The sequence below is a fragment of the Microtus oregoni genome, unplaced genomic scaffold (genome assembly GCF_018167655.1).
Source record: "Microtus oregoni isolate MIOR12 unplaced genomic scaffold, Mior012 000020F_ref0000438, whole genome shotgun sequence".
Taxonomy (NCBI): Eukaryota; Metazoa; Chordata; class Mammalia; order Rodentia; family Cricetidae; genus Microtus; species Microtus oregoni.
Genome location: NW_024543079.1, coordinates 32981893 through 33000972, shown reverse-complemented (window position 1 = coordinate 33000972; position 19080 = coordinate 32981893). Strand labels below are relative to the sequence as shown.

Sequence of the window (19080 nt, the reverse complement as noted above, 5' to 3'; positions counted from 1 at the left end):
GTGAATAATGCTGAAATGAATGTGAGAATACAAATATAATTTTAGCATACCAATTTCAATCCCTGTGAATATTTACTCAAAAGTAGGATTTTTGGATCACATTGTAATTTTACTTTTTTCATTTTCATTCACTGACCTACAATGTCTCAGAATAGCAAAGAAAATAGTTACTAAGAGAAAGAACTATCAGTGGGCTTGAAGAAAACATGGGCAAAGCATATACCTGAAAAAGGGTTGATATTCAAGGTGTATTAAAAAAATTCAGTTCAATAGCAAGAATACAGCCCACAAATCAGGCTGTTTGATAATGACAACAGTGTTTACTTCTGCAGAATCCCCCCAAATGAAGTGGCTTATTAAAGTTAAATCATGTACATTAGGGTAGGGCTACACGGAAGTAAGTAGTATGGCTCTGTCCCAGGAAGGCACCGTCCAGCAAAGGCTTAACTACATCTTTACCCTATAGCATCTGTAATTGACTACATAAGAACTGAGCGATGCCTGGGGCTGACACAAAGCCTAAAGTCCAGTATACAGTGACTTACATAAGCTGGCATAAGCTAATACTCAACAAAACAGCATGCCTGGCCAGACCTACATTGTGGCTGGGCAGTGCCATTGTGTCCCTGCAATGGAAGCAGGCTTCTTTATTTCAAACCTTATTGAAAATGTTTCATTCTAATCTACGTAATGCAGATATAGAAAAATGAAGATTGGACCCTTTTGTGTTGTGTATATTATAAAAATTTGGATCCCAAGCCCACTCATGCCAGGTCTTGATGGAAAGGGTCTGTGGATGCATCTCTCTCCTGTACTAGAGTTGTTATGGCATTTTATATGTTCACCCTGACATCAGCAGCCTCTCGGACGTCCTGGCAGATCTTCAGAAGGGAATGGTTTCCATGCTGCCTCTAACAGATCCACAAGAGAGGACTTAACCCATTCCTTCGGAAACCGTACAGAGCTTTCATGCCAGGATTTGTCTATCCTCCTAAGGCTCGATGTCTAATAGAAGCTATATAGATGTTGATTGACTTCAGATTCTGACTAGTTGACCTGGAGTGAGACCTGAGATGCATATTTCCTCAAAGCTGCTGAGTGTTTTTAAGGCTGGTGACCACCAACCATTCTTTTGAGAGCAATGTAGTGGATATTTTCCTTCTGATGTGCTCATCCAAGCTCATGGGATGAATTTGGAAAGCACTCCCAGAAAATGAGAGGAAAACTGACCAAGGGTGAGAGTGGGCATTTGTTCTCTTATGACTTGCCAGTTGCTGACATCACCCTGGTGATGCTTCTGCTCTCTGTTGGTGCCTACTTGGGAAGGGCACAGGTCATATGCTCTATTTTTCCCAGATTCACCTCTGACTAGCTTTACATTGAGGAGTTGAACTGCTTTGCAGTAACTATCCCCAGTGCATTTAGCCATCGCCAGATGTGCTCCATATGCTGGCTCATGCATAGTTTTCTCAGCTTCCTAGATTTCAGATTAGAAGGATAAATTAGTGACTGAATCCAAATTTGAACATCCAAAGATGGGAAAGGAGAAAGAGTAGTTACCCAAGGCCAGGAAATTGCAACTTAGCAATTATAAAATAGCTTCCAAATGTCAATGTCAAGTCCAGGAGTCTAATGAACAGGATGTTAAGTGAGCAGATAGAACAAAAACTCATCGTGCAGTGTGGAACATGGAAGAAACTAAGAGAGAACTGAAGATGTCCATCCACAGCCACACCGGAGAAGTAGGGACTATTCTTTGAAACATGAACTTCTGATAGATCATCATGTACTCTGAGTGGAGCACAACAACTGAGCAATCTGAAATACTTAGATTTCAAATGATTTATTTGAACATTATCTCTCTCCTATGCAAAAAGATACTTGAGCTTCCTAAGTTATGTTTTTAAAAGAAAAAGGAGAGAAGGAAAGAGAAATGGTGAATTTGTTCAAAAGTCTCAACTTTTAAGATGCATTTGATTAAAACGCTCCTACAAATCTTAGTCACCAAAACATCTGTGCTAAAAACAATTTTGTTGGAAAAACGAATTTTGTCATCTGCACAGGAAGTCCTTGTGTAATGGGGAAAATATGCGGTGACAGACAACCAAGCCACTGTGTGCTCGTTCTAAACTCAAGGTCTGACATGCTGAAGTACTTGCACAAATGAACACCTCAACGTCCATTGCGTGTGTCTGCCTTTCATCACACAGGGACTAACAGCACAACCAATGCTGTTGCAAGAGTGTCTGAAAGTATTATTAGGCTTCTCTAGAAAAGAAAAAGTTCTGGGGAATTTAGCTAAGGGAAGTGTCAAACAAACAGTCAAACAAACCTTAACTTACCAGTTAAGGACTTTAACTAATTTAAGTACCTTCAAGAAAAGGAAGGTAACCAGCCCTAATTTTACAAATTTTTTAACACTTTTTAAATTTGTGTTTTGAAAGAATCTTTTCTCATTGTACATACCAATCCCCTTTCCTTCTCCTCCCGCTCCCCCACCTTCCACCCCCCACCTCCCATTCAAAGCCCTCCCCCTACATCTAGACTGAGAAAGGTATCCTTCCAACGAGAATGAGCTCCTAAAAGCCAGTTCAAGCACTATCAAGCACTGGGGATAAATACTGATCCCACTGCCAGTGGCCCCTCAGTCTGCCCCCGTCACACAACTGTCACCCACATTCAGGGGGCCTAGTTTGGTCCTATGCAGGTTTTCTCACTGTACGTCTGGAGTCAGTGAGGTCCCACTAGCTCATGTCAACTGTTCCTGTGGGTTTCCCCATCAGAGTCTTGGCCCCTTTGCTCATAGTGTCCCTCCTCCCTATAACTCTTTTAACACAAGTTGTTCTCTGAATTGCAGCAGAATATCTTCAAGGATCACACTAGCCTGCCGATGCAGATTTCTTTGTCACCGTACAGAGGAGCTTGTAAAGAGCCATCAGTCCTAGTGACACCTTAGAGCTCCCTGACTTGCTTCGGCCCATCTCTAGGGCACGACACTGAGACACAGGAAAACATCACCTCACTTGTTGGTTGTTTTCCCGGGCTCTGACTGAGTGGTCCAGTCCTGGTGTCGTTATTAGACTAGAAAGAAATGGCCCTGCAGTCAGACACTTCCTAATGATGAATGACTTTGATGAGCATCCAGGTTGTACCTGGCGACTTCAATCAACTCCCACAGCTTAACCCCCTCAGTGTCAGGACACACCACACCCCAACTGCTCACTGACATAACCCAATGTCCACTAAAAAGTCACAAAACCAATCGCATGCTCTCCACAAAGCTATTCATTAACCTAATTTCAGTGCACAACCCTTGATATCATTACCACTTGACACTGTTCTCTAACACAGCTAGGTTCTAATTTTTAATAGCCATTTTTGATGGACAAATTTTATTTCCTATAAATGATTTTAATCCTGAATTTAATTTTCAGAAAAAAATGAAATTTTAAGATATGGAATTGGTTATTTTGTTACAGATTCTCCTTAATTTACAACAGTTCAACTTAAGGTTTTTTAGTTTATGGTTGGAATAAAATAATCTGCCTTCAGTAGAAACCATACCTTAAATTTTGAACCTTATCATTTTCCCAGCCCAGCAATAGCCCCAATGGTGCTCTCTTGCTTGCCATGTTGGGAAGTATCTGTGCACTATGACTTCCAGTCACCCAGAGGAGCACAGGGCAAACAGCCAGTGTGAACCGGGCTGCTAAGCCATGGGGCTCAGCGAATTCAGGGTATTTGATGTTACCGGTATTTATCTATTGTTAAGAATAGGTTTAGAATAGGTTTATCAGGGCACAATCCATTGTGAAGTTGGGAACATCTGCATGCAATGGTGTTCACATACTGTTTGTGTTTGCATGTGAGTAATGTGTGTTATGTGTGTACATGTGTATGTAATATGTCTCATTCACTACTTTTGAGTGTTGAAAATGCAAATTCAAACCATAAAAATCAAGCTAAAATTACTTGAAAAAAGCATGGAGTAGTTATTTTTTATTTCTAATTTTCTTATTGGCATGCTCACTTATTACCAAACTAAGATACTCCCTTCCAAAGGATTAGCTAACATAATTTGGACAGTGTGAAGTGATCTTCTCTCTTTTGGTCCTCATTTTGTTTCTTCTTAGTAAAACAGCTTGCCGGGCGATGGTGGCGCACGCCTTTAATCCCAGCACTCGGGAGGCAGAGGCAGGCGGATCCCTGTGAGTTCGAGACCAGCCTGGTCTACAGATATAGTTCCAGGACAGGCTCCAAAGCCACAGAGAAACCCTGTCTCGAAAAACCAAAAAAAAAAAAAAAAAAAAAAAAAACAGCTTAAGCGCTTATGCCCATCACTGACTAGCCCTTGCCCATGTGTCCCCTTCTCCTCCACTGGCAAATGACAATGGCAACAATCCTGCAAGGCCATTTTGTGGACTGATGGCAGGGAGATAAAAATCCAAATATTACACCTAATATAGCAAACACCCTCCACTTCAAGAAAAATCAAAAACGTGTTTTTAGAATAAGCCCACTGCTTTGCCTGGATTGGGTAGAAATGAGAACAATAAGCTTCTTTTCTTGGTAGGAATGCTGAAATGTATATCTCCCTGGTCACCTAGAATAACACATAAATATATAAATCAATAAAACTTTCAAAACTACATCGTTTGAGTTGGAAGCAAAGGAAATGACAGTGTTTTCCTGTTGAGTGCTCCTTCAGTCAGTGTTAAGGCTGATTACTTAATCTCAGAAAATCCAGAAAATTCGCCAACTAGAATGCTCTCCTCCACCGTGATCAGTTCTCTGGAGTGTGTGGCTCTTTGTGCTACTCTCTTACACCTGCGCCTTCATAGGTGGCCAATCACAGCTAAATCCCCAAACTTCACTTTGGAATGTTTTAGGCTCAAAAAGAAAGTGTTCAGAATTAATGGTTTTATGGCCCATCAAATCCTGTGTGGTAGCCTCTAATTGCATCCAGCGGCAGGGATTTCTTTTAAAACTTTTTTATTTTGACAGTTTAATAAGAATTTGCTAATATGCTGAGCATTCCTGAAACGCATTAGACTGGGGTGATTTTCTCCACACATGAGGTCCCAGCACTCCCTCATGTGGCCTTTGTCCACATAACAAGCTAGAACTATCAGAACAAATGAATTTTTTCCCTTTATTATTCCTCGGTTTAAAGCCAATAAATAAATAGGCTCAGGCAGCTCCATGGAAGATGGGGTAAAGTTTTAGGCTATCACTATGCATATAATGAGACAGCTTCCATGGTAGTAACCATAACATAACAGCAAGCCTTTGGGAACTCAGACTTGGGACTGAAGCGATGGCTCAGCTATTTACAGCTGGGCTCACAACAATAAAAGACTAGAGAAATCAGAGTGATCTACCCATCTTGCAAGGCAGAAACCAAATCTGACTGTGGCACCTATGTTAGCAACTAGTAAGATTTATGACCATGGTTCGCTAATGCCTTCAACATGAGAAATATAGAGGTGATCTATTTTTTCCCTGAAGAATAAGAAGGACAAAACCTTAAAAATGGAAGTGAGGGCAAAAAAATCTCTTATTTATAGACATTTACAGCTCACTAAATAGTAGAATAATTTTCAGTTGTTAAGGTGTTAATGAAATAATGTTTTGCAGTAAATCTTTCAGTCACCACAGATGGCCTGGCTGTGGCGGCTAAAAAAAGTTGGGCGGTACACGCCTGGAATCCTAGCACTCCAGAGGCAGAGGCAGTCAGATCTCCATGAGTTCAAGGCCAGCCTCTTACAGAGCAAGTTCCAAGATAGCGAAAACTACACAGAGAAACCTTGTCTAGAAAAACAAAACAAATTATCAAAACAAAAAGAATCCCAGCTACACCCCTCCACTTCATAACAGTTTTAGAAACTGTAGTTTCTGTTGGTGTATAATTCAAGGTTCCTTACTCATGCACCCAAGCTTTCCTAATGGCTTTCATTTTCTTTGGTTTAGTTCTTCTTCTCAAAATCAAAAGGATAAAATGTGCTACAATTTTAATAAATATTTTTAGACTATCACTTTGGGCTTGCTTTAGGTCTCTTGCTGCAATTAATAATATTTGGAAAATATCAGTGGTTGACCAGGATACTATAGCCAGCATTGACTAATTGAATAACAACATTGAGCAAAATATTTGATGCCACCCAACCTGTTTCCAGATTAACAGGGTTAAAGATCAATCCTTAGGGATCTGGATCAATGTATTTTATGATAACGTTAAAGACTAGATGAGATAATAGATTTAAAAATCTGAGACACATTAATTGCTCAATAAGTGTTGGTTATCTTTTCACGAGACACTGAAGTACCACTTTGTAAATCTCATAAATATTTACCAAATATTTGTCTTCAGCAAGATTCAAAGAGAAATGTGCCTCCACTTCCTGTCCTGTATCTCAGGAGAGTAGTGTAAGAAAAGAAAGAAAATGCACATGAGAGCTCACTCCCTACCCAAGCTCTTCAACCACTTGCCAGAAAACACACTAGAGACGATGGAATCCCAAGAAAATGTAGAAGGGTGGCTCTATACTTTGAACTATATATCTTTGGTAGTAATGTGTAAAGATTATTTATTCTTCTTGGGAATTTTCTGGATTTTTGTGTTCTGGTTGCATTGGTTTTGTTTCCTGGGTCTGATAGTCATGGTTGTTATTATTTTTTTCAGTGATGTAGCCCTAGCTGATACTGACCATCTACCCCAATTGGCTATCAACTCACTGCAAACCCTCCTCCTTGGACCTTCTGAGTATGAGTGCCACCATGCTGAGATGGCTTTGTTTTGCAGTTTTCTCAATGACATATTTTCCTTCATGTTTTGTTTAGCAGTAGAAATCTTTCCTTAAAGAACTTTCATTTTGAATACTGAACTCACAACCTAGCAGGCATGCTCGATGATGGCAATGTTGCCAAGGTCCTTCAGAACAGCCCCAGGCCCTTGGCACATAGCATACAAACCACTCTCCTTCCTTAAGCAGCTCGCTTTATCAGTGAGCAACCAGTAATCCTAGAGAGTGAAAATGACCTGCCACAAGAAGCAAAACCAGTTAGTGGTGAATTTCCACATAAATCAGATGTCGCTGCTGAACAACCCAGGGACAGTTGTAACCCACAAAAGTATTTGCTTTGGCCCACTGCGCTGTTGCACTAAATAGTGTTTTAGAAAGTTTTGATTTATTTGCCAACGTATAAAAACAAGGAATTGTACATTTTTTTTAAGATGAGATTTCTTGCTTCTTTTAAGATATTTGAAGATCTGGCCCTCTCTCCTGGCTCCCTGAGGAACAGTCTGCTAAAGCAAGGACGTGGCTGCCCCCTTTGGGATACAACAGGCAATCACACTGCCCTCACCATTGAGCACAGACTGTGGTTTAGTTAGTTTGGAGATTAAGCATTAAAGGTAATTTTCGAGGTCCCTTCATAAAGTGTAAGACAAAGGTATTTAGTGCAAAAAAAAAAAAGGTAGTTTTCATTATGATAAAACTAGAGTGTGCCTTCCTGAAAAGGCAGAGCAAGTGTGCAAGAGGAAAATTTGGGGACTCTGGGGCCCTGATGAGACAGTGAACTGAGTGGCACTGGCCAGCACTGTAAATTTTTCCAGCTTTTAGTTCTTGACGCCACACTACAACCCTTGGAAAAGCTCTCACTTATATCAATCACCTGGCTGTTCACTAACACGGAAAGGGAAACCCTGTACGCATTGTCATTGTGTTTCAAAGTTAAAAATAAAATGTACAGCTCATTCTACAGCCATCGAGCAGTGGGAAGACACGGGATCTTATCCATGCGTCTAGCTCATGTCAGCTTGTGCCCACAGAAATGACAGGACAAGGCAAAAAAGGCCTTTGAGTCAGATTCTGTGAAGAAATCTGGAAATACACAGGGAAAGCGATGCTATAGTGCCATGGCAGTATCCAGAACTGTCGAGAGGATGTCCTCATTTCAGAGGTCAGACCATTTTCTACAGACATGGATAACCCTTTTTTATTGTCATTAGCCAGACTGATGGGGACACTTTGTCCTCAGATTACAAATTAACCACTGTCCTTTGAACTTGGCCCCAACTTCCTTTCTTTGCAAATAGGCGATAACCTTGGAAATATAAAATTTAAGGGCCAGATAATTAGGAAGGTGACAAAAATCTTCCATAACTTAAAAAGATTTCACAAATTTCTCAAGGTTGATATTGTGATTCCCTAGATTTCAGACAATAATCTACTAAACATGAATATTGCTCCATTCTTACTTAAACTTTCCCGTGGCTCTTGGTTTACATTCCTCCAGAAGCAGCTGAGATAAGTCCCGAAATGAGTTCATGGAAGGAGGGAATGAGAGACTGGGGAAGATAGATAAAGAAGAGCGTGTTAATGAGCAGCAACTTCTACGGATTCCTGTGACTCAGTCTCAGTGAATGACAGTAGGAGAAAATGCTGAGTTCTGGATCACTGAGAGCCAGTTTCTGTTCATCAGTGGCCGTGCTCATAGGCTGAGGGAGCCAACCCACCCCCACAGTGGACTTCTGTACGCAAACACAAAATACCAAGCTTAAGGTTATGAAAGAAAGAAATAAGGAATCCAGATAACTGAGTCACCTACAGCATCAGCTCGAGGGCCTCTCCTTCTCCTGCCAAAGAAACTCATTATCCCATAGCCACATGCACAAACCACGGCCCAATTCACAGGCCATGCCCACACGCACAAACCAAGCAACAGCCTTTGCTCTGAGTTGATGACCATTGACTTACAGGATTACTTCTAATATTACCTAGAACAGAGCGTCATAGATGCCCATGAGAACACAGATGGAAGCCTGAAGAATACAGAAGTCCTTGTAGGAGCTCCCAGGCATGCAGCTGCCTTATAACCTGATGGGACCTTCATCGAAGATCTTGGATTCCTCAAGAGAGTGTGTTAATCTTTTTCTCCTGTCTTTTCCACTTCATTGTGTATTGTGTGATTCCCTGTCCCAGAGCCCTGCTTTGCACATGCCTGGAGCTGTCAATCAAAGGTTTCTGATGCTCTAAGTCCTTTAGAACATCTTCAAAGAAGCACAGGGTAGTGAGGAGTCACTGTTCAAGAGACAACCTGCTGGGATCTGGACAGTTCCTGCCACTGATGAATAATGTGGCCGTGGGCAAGTGACTCATTTTCTATGTGCCTCAGTTTCTCATATGTACAATAGGCTTAATAATAGAACTGTTTCCCTGGGCTTTTTGAGGAGACAGTAATTTGACAGCTGTGGTATACTCAGACAAGTGCCTGAAAGGTAGTAATTCCTTGTTAAATATTTCTAAAAGGGCAAGAGTCTAATGGGCACTTAATATCAGTTCATGGTGAGTGTCAGGGGACATAACAGTCCAACAACTAGTCCTACCTGGGCTATAACCTTGCAGTTTCTAAAGAAGCATTTTCAATTTATTCCAGCCCTTCCTTACCAGAATGATGGGTTTCAGAACCCCAGGGAGCAAGTGAAGAGGACCAGCCTGTCATTACAAGCTATGGAAGCAGTTCTATTAAACTCTAGCTAGTTGTCCACCAAATGCAACAGTAATACCAATAAAGGGACATATGTGCAGCAGTTGCCTGGCCCCACAGTGACTCACCAGGAGAGCTCTGCCCACTTGTCTGTTTACTTCCCTCTGTCTCTGTCCTCTCAGTCATTTTCTGGTTTTATCTCCTCTTTTAAATCTATTTTTATTGTTTCCTTCTTAAATAATAATCCAAAGAATAGTTTATAAGGACGGACCAAAAGTCATAGAATATAAAGTAAACCCCCACTCAGCCACTTTAAACAGCAATAGTAAGTTATAACAGGCATAGTCATTTCAAACACAGTCTATTTAACATTAGTTCTGGCTACTAACAAAAGCATGAAATGCATGCCTTATTATCATCTGTAATGGCTTCTTAAAGTTGTTAAAGCGTAGCAACTAGCATGTCTATAATCCCTGCGCTCAGGAGGCTGAGGCAGTAGGATCAGGTCAAGTTTCACAATGAATTCTTATCAATAAAGAAGAAGAAAGAAGGAGAAGAAGGAAGAGGAGGGGGAGAAAAAGAAAAAAGAAAGAAAAGAAGACTGTATCATTTTCAAAGTTTAGGGGTTTGTTTTGTTTTTTTGTTTTGTCATGCAGGGTTTTCTCCAACACCCTGCCAAATCAAAACTGAAATCAGGAAAATCCTCATACAAGTCTTTTGTCTCAAAAAAAAAAATTGCAGCATCCTATGGACTTCACATCTTAAATATTTGATACAAAGTGCTAGATTATTTTTAAGGTCACTTTGTTTCATGGCTTCCCATCCATATTAGAAACTGCACATTTCTCCAGGATCCCAGTAGACATCTTAAAATAATACCCTTACATCTAGAAAATAAAATACAGGCTAATGACTTGCACTCCTTCGCATGTTACTGAATGGAATCTTTACACTCGCCGACTATTTCGTCTCCATTTACTTCATGTTATTTTCTTACTTTTGCCTTGGTATCATTTTCTTCCTCAATGACAATCTGCACCAAATGGACATGAGCCCTTTGCAGTTTCTTACTTTCTCATCTATGTTCCAGTTCCTCAAAAAATCTTCACAGGATCCACAGAATATTTCCTTTTTATATTTATAGAAATTTTGGTGCACTCAAGTTTTAATCTAGTATGCCCATCTCCACTTTTTTTTTTAATTCTATTGCTTGAAGCTTCTTATCCCACCTCTAAATAGACCTGCACTACTACAGTCTTTGGGTCCAGTCTGCATCTCCCCTACCCAATCCCATGCCCGGGGCTGTGTGTTTCTGGTAAACTCCTAGTAACACTCTGAAGCTACTCATCTGCTTGTGGCTCTAGCCTTAAGGATGCTGCCAGCTTCTGGCCTATGCTTCCCTAGTACTATCTTTTTGTGTCAAAGCAAAATTTTAATGTTCTCGGCAGAATTCTGGGGGGGGGGGTGTCATTTTAAGGAAGAGGTAGATCCAAGGATTCTTACTTCTCAGAATTGTAACTTTACACTGGCTTTGGGTTCGCACATTTTTGGCCTTTGTCTCTTGCCCTGCTTGGCATCAAGAGATGTCAACAGCGATTCTTCACCGATGCTTCTGAGTTTCCAGAGCAGAATGTGAGGAGCTCTATGTACAGCCTTTCACGTGTTCAGTGTTGCTAGGGAACGAGGGAGTTCATCTATTGGCAGTGGTGACTTTGCAGCCTGTTTGCACCTTCCCGTGGCAGTGGGATATGCTCTACTAGGAATAGAACCCACCCATAAAATAAAATCAAGTCCCAATACCATGGAAGAAAACAGAACCAACCACTTTGCTGTATTTGTTCTATGCAAATCCTTTCGGTTTGGAATAGCCCCACCTTGGGCAAGCTCCTTCTTAGATCTCCATTTTTGGAGAGCTTGGTATTACTGCTCATAAAACAACTATCATTATCTCAGTACTACTGTTGGGAGCAGTGAGACCCAAGATCCTGAATTTCTTGTAATTCCCTGATCTGAGTGCCTACAGCTGCTCTGAGCACGAGACCTTCAGGAGTTCCTGATGGCAGGAGAGTGGTTTCTGGTGGGTTTGGCTGGAGCGTGGCTATCTCTATATAATCTGCCCCTGAACACAATAAAGGGGGCATTCTTGGGGAATTCAAGGATGACCCGTGTCGCTGTCTCTATGTCTGTGTGTGTCTGTGTCTATGTATGTCTATGTCTTGCCCGAAGCTCGGTAACTGGGTGCCAGCACACAGAGCGCAGACACGGGGGAGTGGTGCAGAGCGGCATACTACTCTGTGTCAGACATTTAAATGTATAATGTTTGTGACACTCACGGCAACCCAATGCCACAACAACTAGTTTGATCTCTGTTTCGCACTGATAAAAAAACGAGAATAGAGATAGCCACAAACTAGAAAGCTGATGGTAAACCAAGGGTGTTTTTGTTTTTGTTGTTGTTGTTTGGTTGTTTTATTTTATTTTATAAAAGCATCCTCGGAAGGGTGTCAGAGGAGGGACCTGCTTCTGGTCTCTTTCTGTCTGTGTGCTGAGGTCTCTTTTCCTACCTCTGACAGTGGCCAGCTCCCCATCCACATGAGCCATGCACTGCATGGCCGTCGCCCCGACACATATTGGCATGCTGACCCTCTGTCCTAAAACAGAAGTCGACAGGTCGATATCAGCAACATTCCGGAGCATCCGTGGATACAGCTTCCACCTAGAATTTAAATAATATGAACATTAACACACACACACACACACACACACATATATATATAATCTAGACTTTCAAAAGTGTAACCAAAACTTTAACATATGTTTAAGTAAGAAAATTATATTTTTATTAAGCCAAATCCTTTTTATAAAGCTAAAGAAAATAGACAGTTTTAATGTTTGCTATCATAGAAAGCAAACAAGATACAATCACATGGGATGTGCAGGCATTATGTGTGCAGCATGTTTTATCATGTGTGTGTGAATGCTGTAATTTTACAATAAAAATGAAAATAGCAGTGGATTCCCATGTCATTTTTACTAAAGTCTGACTGACACAGCAGGACTCTTGTATTTTAGCACACAGCTCTAAGAGCAATGTAAAACCACATTGTCATGTAACAGCCAAGACAGCCACATCTAGGCCGGTCAGTCATCCTTCAAATTCCCTTATTTCCTTTTGTAGTGAAACTTTCTCCCCACCTTAGCCCCCTGACAACATTGGTGTGTATTTCCATCCTCATCCTTCTGCTTTTAAAGAAGACCATATGCACGGATTCACATAGCAGGCAAGCTTTTGAGTCTAACATGATGTGTTTACTATCTGTCTGTGCTGCCCTGTGTTGTCACCAGTTTGTACCATGGGTAAGATGAATCCTATTTCACCTCATGGAGGGTACCATTCCTAGGGGACATTTAGAATATTTCCACTTTGTATTGATGCTAAGCAAAGCCACTATGAACATCCACTTACAGGCTTTTGGGTGAGTGTAATTTTAATTTTACTTTCCCCAGACCATTTTGAAGATGATACCCAAGAGGCTACAGTGGAATTGAGAAGGTATGAATGTTCCTTCTGTAAGAGAGAATAGCTCAAAACAACTGCTTTTAAAATTAAGACTATTTTCTTCAAAGTTCTTGAACTAAATGCTGTATTCCCTGAAGAATGATTGTAAAATAGGAGTTGACTCTTTTCATGATTTATTTCATTAGTTAAGTCCTTTCCTTTGAATAGTTAATAGAAACTAAGGTTTTTAAATTTGGGGGATTATTTTTCCCTCGATCCCTCTATGTTAAAACAGAAGTTACCATTAAGCCAGCAATTTTAAAAAAATCCATAAATCTTACCATAGAATCAATTATCTCTCCTATCAGCAGAATGTGTATCTCCTACTTGTTTGTGTTGATTATTCTCCTCCCAAGGCAAACAAAGACAGATCATGATTATAGCAAATGTCTTATTTATACACATGTACAGGTCTAACCAACAGTCCCAGTTAATTTTCTGGCCTGAACTCTACTTGTAATGAGATTGACGTTGCTCTTGCAAACATAGTGAGGTGTGACTTCATCTAGGAGAAATGAGGGGAAAGCCCTTCATTGGGGGAAGAGGGTTTTCTCTAGCAGCGGCGGCAGTGGCAGCAGTTCTCTGCCTTGAAGACTTCCTCGAGATCGTTAACCTAACCTTCCTCACACAGCAGAACTAAAGACACACCATCCATGAACAGCATAACAAAGCAAGTTTAGTGTGTGGTTCCTGTGCTGTTTCTTTGGACGTAATTGTCACTATTTTCTGTCAAACCACAAGCCCTGTTCCCGGCAATCTTTTTCTCTTCATGGACACTTCCAGCATGATGCTTTAATCTCCATTTTGAAGGGGGAGAGGAAGAAATTATGAAAGAGTTCTTAATTACCAATCATGTCTAAGTGTGTTTTTAGTATGAAAGAGATTTTTAATAGTGAAAAGCATTGATATTAATATTAATATTTGCTCATGAATACACAGAAAACTGTGGGGCATCGGCTCTGTGTGTGTGTGTTGTGTGTGTGCACCTGTGCGCGTACATGTGGAAAAGGTGTCCTTTTTTATATTTTTATTTATTTATTTTTATTTATTTATTAAAGATTTCTGCCTCCTCCCCGCCACCGCCTCCCATTTCCCCATCAAGTCCCCCTCCCTCATCAGCCCAAAGAGCAATCAGGGTTCCCTGCCCGGTGGGAAGTCCAAGGACCACCCACCTCCATCCAGGTCTACTAAGGTGAGCATCCAAACTGCCCAGGCTCTCACAAAGCCAGTACGTGCAGTAGGATCAAAAACCCATTGCCATTGTTCTTGAGTTCTCAGTAGTCCTCATTGTCCGCTATGTTCAGCGAGTCTGGTTTTATCCCATGTTTTTTCAGACCCAGGCCAGCTGGCCTTGGTGATCCTAGAGAAGCTAAACAAGAAGGTGAACCCAAAGAAAAACATATAGGCATCCTCCTTAATATTAACCTTCATCAGGCAATGAAAGGAGACAGAGACAGAGACCCATATTGGAGCACCGGACTGAAATCTCAAGGTCCAAATCAGGAGCAGAAGGAGAGAGAGCACCAGCAAGGAACTCAGGACCGCGGTGGGTGCACCCACACACTGAGAAAATGGGGATGTTCTACCGGGAAAGGTGTCCTTTTTTTAATGTCACCCATTTACAAACCAAAGCTTATTCTACCCAGACGTGGCAGTTTTACACACATCCACTTGGTGGCGCAGTCACCTTACTAACAGCTTGCTCCCACTTTCCATAAATACATTTTCTGTTTCGAGATATTACAGAGACGCTTCAACCCCCACATTTCTCGGCAAAATTAAATAAAACCAGAGGAACAAGAAAGTGTACATCTTCTAATGCCTCCTCCAGGCTTTGGTATTTTCCAAATAACAATAACTTTGCCAGAGAGTTTCAGTGGATTTTTGAGCCCCCTCCCAAAACTACCCCAAACTTAAATGGCTAACACCTCAACTGTACTTCTAACAATTGTCTCCATAGCCTTATGCTGCTTCCACATGGCATCCACTTTAGAAAGAGGATGTGAAAATGGGGAGAGCAGATGGACCACTGAGTAATAAACCTTTCAAAAGAACGAAGGATTTGCAACAGGACTTTAGCCTACACGACACACAAAACAAAGGCTTCTAATCAATCAAAACCTCAGGAGATACTCACACTTCCTCGGAAATAACTGCTCCCTGATAAGATTTACAAATCGTGCAGCTCAGAAACCTCCCACCAAGTTATCACACCAACTAAGCACCTGGAATTGACTTTTCCAGAATTCTAAGATACCAGGAGGTGGCTTTCCAATTTCTTCATCTTAACTTTGCTTTCTACAAATTTAAAGCAAATGACTGAAAACGCTCCCTCCTCACTTATATACTGTATCAGCGGAGAGATGTTAGGACAGTTCTACTTAGGTAGTACTGAAAACGCCACTAGTGAGTTTGTGCTGGTTCTCAATGAAGTGAGACCTCCCATTTGTCAGGGTCAGTTAGGATGTAGCAGGAAGGAAGCAGCTTCTACTTCCAATGTCACAATCCTGCCTATGGATCTATGGAGTTAGTCTCCATCAGTAGCACCTTCAGGAAAAGCCACAGAGCCTGTGACTGGGCAAGGAAGCTCCTTTAGATCAGTGTGTAAAAGAAATAGTATAGTATACTTTTTCAAATTTGCCCCAATCTCGGGTCAGGCCAATCAAAATAAAGTGGCCGGCATTCTGACATTTGCCTTGGTCAAGAGGAAATTACATTCTTCTAGGTGGTTCTTTGTATTCATCCTTTACTGGGTTGTTTTGTTTGTTTTGTTTTGTTTTCTGGTCATAAGTCAACCCAAGTTTCCAGAAATCCAAAATGTGGTTGTCAGATGTGAGCATTGATGGAAAGTGTCGGTGAGGAAAGAGGGGAGTTTGGGTGGATGCTCCCTCTTCAAGCTTGAGGTAAAGGGGTTGAATTTCACAAACCTTTGAAACACCCTGACCTTAGGTCACAATGTTATCTGAGGTTGCTTGTTTGTAGCCTTTATTTGAAACAGAATGAGAAGCCTCAGGGTGACTCTCTTCCTGCCGCCAACCCAATGTCATCAAAGTCAGCAGAAATTCTATTTTTATTCCCACATGACCACCGACTCAAGGGCATAAAGCAAAGGATTATGAGTCAGGCAGGGAGTCACACAGCAAAGGAGGAACTGAGATGTTAGATTGGTGATCATGCCTCATATTTCTTGTAGTACAAACACAAAGAATGAGCTGCCTCTGAAGAAATTTGCTTAATACCTTTTTAAATGTTTTTTAAAGAACAAAAGAATTATCAAGCTTCATAAATGACATGGCACTGTGAACCCAGTTGCATTTTCTGTATTCTAGGGATAAATTAGTAAACACATAGGGTGCTATTTCTAATAGGAGTGCTATAGAATTCACAGAAGCAAAGCAGGCTCTTCTGGGTGCTTACAACTTGGAAGTCGCCACGTCCTCTATGCCGCAGAAAGTTCCCAGAATTTCTCAGGTTGCTAAGGTAGTCTGTCTTGCTGTAATCCTTTGCTCCTTCTCTTGGGTTGCTGTTTGGGGTCACTCTACATCATTTCCACCCACTAGGTTATGGAAGCTAAGGTCATGTGCAGCCACCTAAATACAAGGTCCTGTTGGTAGGTACTTTCTATCCAGATCATTGCTATATCCTCAGCTCTGCAACAGCCTTGTCTGAAAAACAGCTCACAGTGTAAGTCAATCAATTGTCCCTGCATGTTGACACATTCCTGCAGCACTCAGGAAGCAGAGCTGGCAGGATGGCTTCAAGTCCCAGGCCAGCTGGGTGTGCATAGCCAGTTTGACATCACACAGGGCTATATTGTGGGATGATAAGTAAGTTAATAAGTTGGACCACATGATATAGGGTATCTCAAGGGGTAGGGAAGGCTGCTAGAGATGAACCAGGTGATTACCAGCAGCAATGCTGAGACACCAGCCCTGTATATCCAAGGGCCTGAAAAGTCTTTTGGTTATGAAAATCCAGTAGGGCTAAAGTGTTGTTTAAGGAACACTCAGGCAAGCCATTTACCCAAAGAATACAGTGGCATAGTCCCAAGAAGGAATGTTCGAGAAGAGCAGCAAATGTTGACTACTGAAAAATGATTGGGGAAACTGCAGAACTATAAGCTCCTGCACTGTCAACTACCTCTCCAGCCATAGCTTCCCTGGTGTTTATAGTTCAAAAAGGTTCCAGCGACAGCTTGACCAAGGACTTTAGAGACGTCCCATCCTTCACTGTCATCATCAACCTGTGTGTAAAGCAGCTGCTGACATCAAGTTACCACCTTCATCGAAAGGATTTAATTTCTCATAATTCAAAAACATGAAGGTGATTTGGAATGATTTCACTCCAGATCAAAGAAGAAATAAGAAAGAAGGCAAATGTTCTATCTCTGGATATTTTATGTCCCTTCCCAATTAATGTGTCATCATAAACGGGGAGCGCTAATACCTACTGCCATCACTAAGGACTACAGTGGAAGGTGAAGGCCTAGGAAAGAGTGAGGTGTGGTAAAGAATCCCTCAGCTACTCAGTGGAGAAAGCAAAACAAAACAACAAAAATAACATCCACTTAACCTTTCTCTTTACAATAAAAAAAGAAAGCATAAGCCATGACACCTACCATCTTTTATCTGAAATATGAAAGCCTGGGCAGATTAATTTGGGGAGAAAGATGAAGCATGTTAAAGGAGGCATGGGACGGCAAAGATGAGCAATGGATGCTATGCATACACCCTGGAATCTAAAGCGAGAGTGTAGACAGCCATAATCAAAGTGGACGATCACAGAGAAGCCAGCAGGATGGGGACATCCGAGGCAGTGATATTATCTGGTTCAACTGGTTAGGGTGGCTATCCTGTGCATAAAGCCATCTTCCCAGTCCATCCACACAAGCATTCCCTGTCACACTCTGATAAAAAGGAAATGGAGTCATCAGCATTTATGACAATTGGTATACAGAGATAAATTGATTACTGTCCTTGTTCAAGTAAAGGTAGGACTCACTTTTGCTATCGATCCCTGGGCTGATAATACTTCAACATTTTAAACGTCAATGTCTCTCACATGACAGAAATATTCTACTCTTTATTAATTACAAATGCAGGTAACTTCACACCACTGTAACATAAAACTACATCTCATTCTGATGCAATCTCTTTGTGTAATATTAAAATGCAATTTTAAATAACCAAGTTTCTTACCTAGAAAATGCTCTAATATTATCAGCCAAGGTCTCCTGATCGTTTGCCCCAGATTTATAATAATCATATACTGACTTTTGAAGCACTGATCTGGCGTGCTCTTCATAATCACTGATGCAGACCAGCCGGGGCAACATTGCAGCAGGGTACAGCAACCTTAGATATTCTGGAGGTTTTTCATGGACTGTTTTCTATGCTCAGACAATTCTGTTATTTGTCAATTATTAATAGACTTTTGCCAAAGTTCATATTTAATTCTCTCTTGCTTACATCAAATGAGCAAACATTGTACGCCTAGACTTTGACATTTCATTTGTTGACTAGCCACTAAACAACCTAAATCAACGGAGTTAGAGCTGAGAAGAAAGCAGGGATAAGTAGGATCTGTCATATTGACAGAATAAGGAAATAAATCAAAAGTTAAGGGACTGACGTGAAACCATCCTTGGTTCAGTCTACCTCCAGCTAGGTCTTCCAACAATTTATATTTTGCTCTTTATTTTGGCACCCACAGCAAACTTCTTTCTTGTTTTCCTGACACACTTGTACAATGCACCTGCCATATAAAAATAACACAAAAAGGTTATAGAGCAAATTAATTATTCATTGAGTACATAACTTCTGTACAATATAAATATGATCAGATCAGAAGTAATTTGCTTCAATACAAAGCACTATAGCTTTATATTGAATTATTCTTCTCAATAATTCTGAGAATCTTATTTTCAGGTTTGTATTGCTCTGGGAGTGATTGAGGGCAATGCCATTCTAAAAGGCTGTAGTCTCAATCTAAAATGCTTCCCTGCCATGGGATATCTGGGGAATATTCGAATG

General features: G+C 41.0%; 1 protein-coding gene across 1 annotated transcript in view; it reads right to left on the bottom strand.

The window, feature by feature from the left end:
- Positions 1–18397, bottom strand: part of Hao1 (hydroxyacid oxidase 1) — a 49082-nt gene extending 30685 nt beyond the window's left edge. Inside the window, exons 1-2 of the mRNA XM_041670654.1 lie at positions 18247–18397; positions 12054–12205 (exon numbers count right to left, since the gene is read on the bottom strand). Of these exons, the coding sequence (XP_041526588.1) occupies positions 12054–12205; positions 18247–18383 (289 nt within the window). The 5' untranslated portion in view covers positions 18384–18397. The remainder of the gene's footprint in view (positions 1–12053; positions 12206–18246) is intronic.
- Positions 18398–19080: the final 683 nt, after the last annotated feature.